The sequence below is a fragment of the Lactuca virosa genome, chromosome 7 (assembly GCF_052849685.1).
Source record: "Lactuca virosa cultivar CGN04683 chromosome 7, Lactuca_virosa_CGN04683_v6, whole genome shotgun sequence".
Lineage (NCBI taxonomy): Eukaryota > Viridiplantae > Streptophyta > Magnoliopsida > Asterales > Asteraceae > Lactuca > Lactuca virosa.
The window spans coordinates 34,296,264-34,306,092 of record NC_136432.1 but is presented as its reverse complement, the minus strand read 5'-3'; the positions used below and the strand labels follow the sequence as shown (position 1 = coordinate 34,306,092).

Genomic DNA, 9,829 nt, shown 5'->3' with positions numbered 1-9,829 from the left:
TCTTTTGGTGGCTTGTGAGGTATAAAGTTCAAACCTTGCTATTTCATTTCATAGATCTACTCCTTGGCATGTTTTGGTCATTCTTAGTTCTTTTGGTTGGTGATTGGGAGTTAAGTCCGTTTTTGGAGCTTAGCCTTATAGATCTGGACATATTAAGGGTTCCTTGGGCATAAAGGTGCAAACTTTATTGTGGTTTTGGTCTCATGCATGTATTAAGTCGTTTATTAAGCTCTTTTGAGCTCTAGATCCCCATTAAGCCATGCACCGATTAACCACCTTAGGAAAGTCAGATCTACATTTAGATCAAAGTCTTAATAGGTTAAGAGCAAAAACGGAAAAGTTGGTTGTTGGTGAGTACGCTGGGCGTACAAGTTTGTACGCTGCGCGTACAAGCTGTTTATGCAGTACACTTTGCGTACAGGCTGAGTACGCCCCGCGTACTCAGCAGGTTGGATTTCTTTAGGCTTCGGTTTTAGGCTTGAGTGGGCTTGATTGTCTTGGGCCATTTTGGGTCATCGGAATTATTGGTTGGGATGTTAAGTTTTGTTTGGATTTCTTGAGAGAATACCCATGAAACGGATTGGGCCGAATTTGGAAAATTTGGCTATATTTGGGCCTTAGGTACTTATTTTGGATTTTGGGCTTTTGGGACATTTAGATTGGGCCTTGGCTTTGGCCCAAGTTAGAGGAAGGGTAAAAAAGACTTTTACCCTAATTTGGACTCTTAGTGTGATTCAGGACTCAATTATTAATTTGTGGTCAATTGGTATTTGATAGTGCGGGGATTTTAGCGGATCTGCAGTCAGAGTTTTATCCGTGGGTTTCAGCTATCTGATGTGAGTTTCCTCACTGGTTTTAGCGGTTCTAAGGCACCAATGTTGGCCCTTGTTATCTATGTTAGGATGCTAGGAGTCTGTGTGACCCTTTGTATGTGATATCCGCTATTATGTATGTCGGGCGGGGCTCGATGTCGGGCGAGGCCCGATGACTGTATCATATGGTATTGTTTTATGATCATTGTATGTGTTAGTATGATTATGTGATATATGTTTGTGTGTATAGTGGGCAGGGTCCCATGCCAGGCAGGGCCTAAGAATAATAGATATGTATACCGAGCGGGGATCGATGCCAGGAGGGGCCCGAAGCCGAGTGGGACTCGATACCGGGTCGGGCCCGATGGAGGGTGGGGGCCCAGTATGTGATTTACTATGTATGGTATGGGTTAGTTTAGGGAACTCACTAAGATTTGTGCTTATAGATGTTTTTTATGGTTTCAGGTACTTCTGGTTTGAAAGGGAATGACCCGGCTTGATCGCAACGCATACACCCATATTTTCCTCTACCTTGATATTTTGGGATTGTACTCTGATAACTGTTTTTATTATAAAATACCTTTAAGGGTTTGAGTAAATGATAAACGGGTGATTTGGTTGTTTTAAAAATAAAACTTTTACCTTCGTATTTTGGGATGTGACACATTATCCACAAAAAAAATATGACAGAAAATAGAGAAAAGTTGAGATGATGCTGATATTAATGACCAGTGATGAAATCGACTACACATTAGCGAAAGAGAATAAAATCTTCTTCTGTTCCAGTTGATGCTTTCATAATTTTGGTGCCATAAAAGATAAGGAATAACTTACGGATATTTTATGGGATTTGAGTGTTGGAAGATAAGGATTCATATAAGGATACTTCTTCTAGTCCACATTTTCCATCTATGAGTGGCTTGTAGAAACGACTTGAACCATCTACAAGAGGACCGAGTTTACCAGCTCCTACCACTTGTTTTACAACTTCGTGATCTGGGATCTTGAATATGTTGAAGAACTGGAGAGAAAATTAAGCTTTTTGTTTTGAGATATTGAAAAAAAAAAGTTGAATGTTGAATTGCAAATTCTAGTATTGAAACAAATTGTAAGTTGTAATAGCGTTTGGAAGGTCCACTACAAAAGAGAATGAGAACATATGCTTCATAAAACATTTTAGGTGGCCAACTGTTTATCTAGTCGACATACATCATATCTGAAATTCTGAATTCAACTTTAGGTTTATAGTCGTATTTTAAAACATGTATGTTCTTTTCATATCTTGGTTTATTGCTTGTGAAAGTTTCGCCTATTTCATGTGCTTCCTAAGATCAATCAAAACAACATTTATAAGATTGTGAACAATTTGACTAATACATATAGTCGAACATATGGTGTGCATTACGCTAATCGTCCACTGACGTTGAAGAGATATATGAGACTGATCGATTCGCCCCTAAAAAACTCATAGACAACATAAAGATGAGAACTCCATCAATTTCTACACGAACTGCAACTCTAAAAGAAAAATATAACGTCAAATTATGTTTATTCTACAATGCACAAACAAAACCCCTATCAATGAGATTTTCAGGAATTAATCAACACCAATGGATGGGAAATTAAATGTCGGATTCGATTAACTACGAATTATATATATTAAGCATTGAATGCAGTATACAAAATAGGGGAAATTGTTGATTAATTACCTAAACGATAAATAATTCTTTTCTTGCGAGGTTTGATAGAGATGGAGAGAGAATGTGAATGGATTTGGATGAACGGTCCCAAACAGGTACAACCCTCCTTTGATGCATTTTATACCAACTTGATGGACAATACCAAGTCCATATTCTGCCACATAACCGTAGAGGCGGTGGATACAAAAGCGGACAGCGATGTGAGATCGATGATGAAAAGATGATTAAATCTAGATCTGGATGGAACTGAGGAGGAGCGGAGTCTGTGGATTCAAATCGACCGGAGATGAGATCGGAGATTATTCGGAAATTCTAATCGATCGTCGAAGATGTGAATCGGTCGGTGGAGATGAGTCATCGGAGTAGGATAGTCAGTGAAAGTGAAGAACATGATGGGGGAGATGGTTCGATAACAGATTGTGTGAGTTTTAGGTGTGAGAAACTATGATAGAGAGAGAGAGAGAGAGAGATGTGGGCAAAAAATATTATTAATTAAGATAATTTATGGGAAATCTTTTTTTTTTATATATCTAAACTACACTTATCATCTATTTTTAAGAACCAAATATGCCAATAAACGTGTTCATAATTACAAAAATGACACCTTTAATCATCGCCTCCAATTTTTTATCTAACGTTCCACTTTTAGTTTTTTGGTTCTCGGAAAACTATGAGTTCTCTCTCTCTCTCTCTCTCTCTCTCTCTCTCTCTCTCTCTCTCTCTCTCTCTCTCTCTCTCTCTCTAACCCCAAATGTTGTTCAACATTATTAGATTGTTAAGAATTTTTTGGCCTCTAATAAAATTGGATTACCCTACACTTATCACTTCCCCAATAGCCCCAGAAAGTCTTTTGGCTAAAAACTTTGCAGTGATCTTGTATCGACAACGTATAAAGTGATCTTGTATCGACAACGTATAAGACTTACAAGTCTATAATCCTTTAAAAATAATTAAAAAAAATAGTGCAATATAAACAAAGAATTTCAACTTTTAGGAATAATGCTAAGCTCTAAAATTGCATCATAATATCCACCACATTTGATTTAAGAATTTGAATCTCCCATTATATATGAAAAAGTTCTATTTACTTAAAAGATTTTTTTACCACCGTTTTTTATTTAAAATATACGTAATGATTATAAGATAAGAATAAATAAAATATGTAATAACTTTGAAAAACCTTATTTATTTACCATAAATTCAAACCTCCTTCTTACTTACTCCAACTATGAAAGGAGTTCCTATATCCCCGAGTTGTGGATTCATTTTTTTTTAAATCCACCAGGCATATTTTTTTTGTCAAATGTGGTACAACCAAAATGTCTTTCAATAATAATTGTTTAGAAACTCTTGATGTCCCAATATGAGATACATTTAAAAATGACAATTACCAAAGGTTACATGCATTTTACCTTTGTACGGTGCCTGATGCGTAACATTATCTTGAGTCGGGGTCATATGAGTTGTGGCTCCTGAATCAACATACCAATCAGGAGCATCAAGAGCAACATTACACTGAGCATGAAATGATTTGGCCAACTTTTCATCAGAAACAGGTGCATTAGCAGCAAAAGAATGCAGTTTAGTGAAAGCAGGGGCGTAGTATCCATTAGTGTGACAAAGTTGACAATAAGGTGGACGCCTACCACCACCATGACCACCACCGTTGTTATGTCCATGAGAAGAGCCAGTGTAGTTTTTTCCTTTGCCACGGTTTTGACACCAGGATCCAAATTTAGATCTACTTTGTTGAGCTGTGAAGGCTGCTTGAGGTAGGGATGTAGCATGAACATACTTGAGAAACATATCATGACTCTCAGATTGAGACAAGAGGTCATGAAACAGAGGTGGTGTTTTAGCAGTGCAAATAGCGGTGGAAAAAGTTTTAAAGGAGGGTCCCAATCCGCACAAAAACCAATGAAGTTTGTCAACCTCATCAATGGGTTAGCAATATCTACTAATTGATCACAAATACCTTTAAATTTGCGGGCAAAATCAGCAACTGAATTGGTACCTTTGGAGATACTACGCAATTTGTCACGACGAGAATTAACTCTTTCTACCGAATGATTATTGTAGGCAGTTTCAAGAGCATTCCAGATTTCAAGAGCAGTGGATAGACCCATGATCTCAGCAGCGGTTCCTTCTATAAGAGAGACATGAAGAAGAATAACAACTTTCTGATCTAATTCATTCCAAACATCAACAACGGGGTTTGGAACCAGTTTATTACCAACCATCTAATTCATTCCAAACATCTAATTCATTTTGTTGAAACATCACACGTTCCAGAATGATTCCACTCCTTTGATCATATTTGCTATTTTTCAGTATAATTTGCTCTTGAAAAAAAGTTGTACTTGTAATGTTTGGTGTTGTTAATCTCCTCCACATACATTGGAAAATGACATTTGCAGCTTCTTAATTTATAAGACATGCATGTGGTTCACAATATACCATCTATTTTATATTAGGATTAGGAATGTATCTTCATCCATTAAATTAATTTTACGTTTTAGATTTTCCATATCAAAGACTATTTAATAGCTACATAAGATAATGGAAAAACAACAAAGGAAATAGTTCTAAGAATGCACTTCACTTGTTCTTCTTGTGACCTGAATATACAATAAAACAGCAACAACACAAGCCATTAGATATCCTCCAATGATAACATCAGGAACAACTTTCAACTTATTGGATTTATGTATCCCCATACCTTCCGTTGTATCCACACTTGAATGAGGTCCAGAAGCCGACGAATATGGTGGTTGGCCTAACTGACAACCCGAACAAAACCGTTCTCTAGCCCTTCGAGTGCATTGATCTTTGTTAAGAGCATAGTGAATGTCATAATGGAAACAACAAGAATCCTTAGGATAACCATATCAAATATGTGAAATATTCCAATGTGAATTCTCATGTTGTCAATAATGGTGAAATTTATACATACAAATTTTGACAAAGGGTCTTTTGGGGTCTTGTGGGTCATGCTCACTTTTTTAAGCGTGTTTGGTGGGATATATGTGTCTTTAGCTTTGAATCTTTAAAACTTGTGAAAGCTGCCAAAGAAATGTGTTGGGAAAAAATTAACATGGGAAGGTTGTATTTAGAATGGTAGTATCTCATAAAATATTTAATAAGAGTTATTTAAATTTTATTTTTGGTTTTACTCGAATTTAAATCATAATCGTTCATCATTTTTTTTAGTTTCACGACAAAAAAAACTTAGATTACAATGCTAGACACCCAATAATACTACTAGTTATATTACTCAGCATTTTCCCATATATATAATATGCTTTCTACTAGACTATATAACTTTAATAACGTCAAGTAATTCTTCTCGAACTCGCTCAGGAACAAGCAATTTTCCCTGAAATTCATAGAAATTATAACATGTTAATATATATGTATGCATGTAATGTAGAAGAAGTTGTAAATAATGAAGAAATTACATGTACCTCAATACATGAAGTAATAAGAATTGCCCCTTTTGTGGTTGTAACACTTATATCAACAACTTCAATCCCGAGCATGCTCATTGCCTCCATCAATTTTGTAAACCCTCCTATTTTTTTCTCAAAAATTATCTTCATCCACAACTTATTCTCATTGATACGGCTCACCTCGACTTCCAACTACATAAAAACAACATCATATTTAATCATACACCGTATGTAAGTAATAATAAAATCTTATTACGCATAGGTTGTAATTATTCGCATCAACAGTGATACACGTTATGATGTAATTAAGTTACGAATGTATTTAAGTAATAATAAAATTTTATTACACATAAGTTGTAATTTTCACATCAACATGATACACGTTATATGTTATATCACTGATGTTAATTAAGTTATGAGTTATGGTTTTATTTTGATATCTAACCTCTATACCCCAATTTTTCATTTTTTCCTGAGGGCAAAGTTGGATAATATCAAATGATTCGTCCATTGCCATTTCAACTTCCATTTCATGTATCTTGTTAGTCAGATTTGTCACGGAAATTTTAAGCTCCTCGATATAATCAATAGCATCAGTTATGATCGTTTCTTTGTTCAACTGAAATCAAGAAAGTTTTTCCTTTTAATCAATTGACAAACAAAATGTAATAATCGAAGCAAAACAATACAAAAAATAGAAAAGCTATCGTTTGGAATCATTGCATTTGTTATTTTAGGAACTAGAGATCGTAATTGTAGCATCCTGGATTTGAGCTTTTCACGTCTTTTTCTTTCTGCTTTGAGGTTCTTAGACTTAAATTTCCCTTCATCATCATTGTTATCATCATCTTCTTCATCGTAATTTCGCCTCCTGTTTCTGCAAACAGTGTCGAAACTACTGTTGGTTTCTTCAACAACAGATGATATATCATCGTAAAGGTTAGAAAACTCCATGGGAGGATTTCTCAAAAGCTCTTTGGGTTTTAAATGATTGGAAAATGATGTTCAATATTGCGATTTTATAGAGAGATTCTGCAAGAATATGATGAAGAAATTTGTTAAGCAACTAGAGTTCACAAGGATAACATTGCCATGGGGTGGGGTGGGGTGGGGTGGGGTAGGGGTAGGGGTGGGGAAGGGGAAGGGGAATCTTCTTGTTATTGGTCAAAATTTTGTGGGATGTTAAGAAGCTCAAATCTTGCCAAGCATAAAAAATGAGCAATTTAAACAAAATAAAAAGTCTTGCTTTTTTTGGGATAAAATTGGAAAATCTCCGGAAAGTCCCAATATATTACCATAATTTACGAAAAAAATCCCAAAATAAAATTTTCTTACGAAAAAATCTCAATTACCTGTAAAAATGACGATTTGGCCCATTTTCCCGGTTTACCGGTTTCATTACTTACCCGGTTTTAATAAAGTCTCATTATTTTACCATAATTTACGAATAAATCCCAAATTATGGTAAAATAATAGGACTTTAATGAAAATTATGGTAAAATAATGGGACTTTAATGAAACCAGATAAGTATTGAAACCGATAAACCGGAAAAAAAGGGTCAAATCGTCATTTTTTCCGGTAATTAGGACTTTTTCATAAACATTTTTTAGTTTGGGACTTTTTCGTAAATTATGGTAAAATATTATGATTTTTCCGAAGATTTCCCGATAAAATTTATAATAAATAAGCAATTTTGTTTACATGTAATGACCTTTATCACAAATTATTATAAAATATGGAATTTTGTTGTTTACAAATAAGATTTCTTTTGATAATTGGATATTAATTTGATGATTAATTTTTCAAGTGTTAATTAAGTAAATTTTTAAACTTAAAGTTAATTAAAAGTGATTAATACATATTTAACTATTTATAAATAAATACTTGTTTATTTGATACTACTAGTTTTATAGAGGCAATGTTTCATTTCTCAAGTACACTCATGACCAAGGAAATGCCATAGAAGATAGAAGAATATTGTACAATAAGATACAATGATACATGAATTGTTTCGATATGTAATCTTATAGAATTAATAACTATATTTAATAAAGAAACCATGGCCCAGAATTAAAGTATATAACTAAATATCTTAAAAATGGTATATGGTATTATTTGGAAGGCCATACCGAACCCATCCTAGAGGTTATCATGTGGACGTTAATCGTATTATTTGAAGTTTGAACAATCATTTTTGAACCTTAAAATCTTTATTATAGAATTTCACAAATTAAACATCACAATATATAAAGATCTTATTAAATTGATTAAAAAAACATTATGGTTTTTTTTTAAACTGCAAATCTAATCTACTCTTAAACTATTTATATTTCCACATATGTCTCCAACAAGACTTGAATCTTCGATCTCAATGAGGGAAAGCAACACTTGACACCGCTAGGCTATAGAAAAAATAAATAATTTTAAAGTACAAATGAAACGAAAAAAAAAAAAACAACTAATGTAGTAATATGATTATGATACTATATAATATAATTAGAGTAACATTTTAGGTGTCGAATCCAACAAATATAATAGTTAAATAATGATAAAAAAAATGAACCAGAATTAAGGATTAATATAAATCAAAGTAAAGTTTGTTTCTTCATGCATATGAATTAACAAATTATATCAAAGATGTTCAATATTTACATGAAATAAAAAATAAAAAAAGGTTAGGGAATTTGATTTTAGAAACTACTGCTACTACGAGCATGATGTGTTTTAAAAATAAATTCAATGCATTTCAATATAAATGTTATATTTTGTTAATTTAATTTATGATCATCAATAATTATATTGCAATGATCCTTTAAACATTGAATTGTATTATCACAAGATGTTTAGCCATTCTAACATCTCTTCCATCTATGGAATTTAACCAAATGCGTTTAATAGTTAAATTTAACATGTAATTCTAAGTTCTAATGTTTATGATCTTAGAATGCACATTGCAATGATGATGATGATGATGTAAGTGTCACTTATAATAAACATTCGTTTTGTACTTTGTATTCTAACTTTCACCCCCAATGTTTAAAATCATGCCACGAGCGTCCAAAATTATGACAAGGTACTTGATTATCCCTGCAATGGCTTCAAACCTATAAAAACAACCAAAAATACCCCAAAGTGAATTGTCCCATAACATGCATTTCATAAAATAATATGATATGCATGATATAAATATATGGAATGCAATAAAAATGTATCTAAAAATGTGATAAATCACGCATAAGAATGTTATTCACTTAATGTAATAGTACCTTTAAAAATAATAAAATAAAATAAAATAAAACTCATAATTCAAATTAAGAATAAAGGTGAAGTAGAAGTAAGGAAATTATCCATCTACCTAGGTTTTTTTAAGGCTAAGGGAGTGATAACACTCCTAACACCTTGTCACGTCAGATTTTGGAGTGTGACTTCATTTTTACCATTTAACACCTAATCTTAGCATTTGGTGGTGAGCAAAAACCGCACCGCAAAAACCGCATAAACCGCAACTGCAATAAAAACCGATGGTGAGGTTCTCTGTTTTTCAAAAACCGGAAATTTGCAGTGCGGTGTGGTTATTAGTATTCAAAAACCGCAAAAAAAACCGCACCACACCGCATATATTATATACCATTTTTTTATTAATTATTAATATATTAAATATTAAAAATAAGACAAGTTTCATGGATGAAAGAATGATAAAATTCTAGAAGACAAAAGTGTTGGTTTTTTCGTATGTTTAACTTTGGAAAATGGTGAAATTTGACAATTTTAAGATATTTATTGTTAATTACTAGTGATTTAAAGTTTTTAAGACATTAGTTGTTTGTAATTTAAGTTAATTGTTTTATACCTTATGGTTTTTTATTA

At 33.1% G+C, this 9,829-nt stretch overlaps 1 protein-coding gene and 1 long non-coding RNA gene across 2 annotated transcripts; both read right to left on the bottom strand.

Moving 5' to 3' along the window:
• Window positions 1-3,673: 3,673 nt before the first annotated feature.
• Window positions 3,674-5,428, bottom strand: LOC145123873 (uncharacterized). The gene is made up of 2 exons (XR_013715380.1): window positions 5,232-5,428; window positions 3,674-5,130 (listed from the first exon to the last, which is right to left on the bottom strand). It is a non-coding gene; the product is annotated as an uncharacterized LOC145123873 (long non-coding RNA).
• A 324-nt stretch (window positions 5,429-5,752) lies between these two features.
• Window positions 5,753-6,965, bottom strand: DYT1 (basic helix-loop-helix (bHLH) DNA-binding superfamily protein). Its single transcript, XM_079061632.1, has 4 exons — window positions 6,685-6,965; window positions 6,407-6,580; window positions 5,977-6,153; window positions 5,753-5,888 (listed from the first exon to the last, which is right to left on the bottom strand). Exons 1-4 carry the CDS (start codon window positions 6,913-6,915, stop codon window positions 5,826-5,828), a joined length of 645 nt encoding a protein of 214 aa, XP_078917758.1. The 5' UTR covers window positions 6,916-6,965; the 3' UTR covers window positions 5,753-5,825.
• Between the last annotated feature and the right edge of the window lie 2,864 nt (window positions 6,966-9,829).

Excerpts from the sequence above, each read along its gene's own strand:
- DYT1 (XM_079061632.1), bottom strand. The coding sequence starts at position 6,915 with ATGGAGTTTTCTAACCTTTACGATGATATATCATCTGTTGTTGAAGAA. Across the intron at positions 6,581-6,684 it reads TAGTTCCTAAAATAACAAAT|TTGAACAAAGAAACGATCAT; the intron begins GCAATGATTCCA and ends TCTTGATTTCAG. Across the intron at positions 5,889-5,976 it reads TTATTACTTCATGTATTGAG|GGAAAATTGCTTGTTCCTGA; the intron begins GTACATGTAATT and ends TATGAATTTCAG.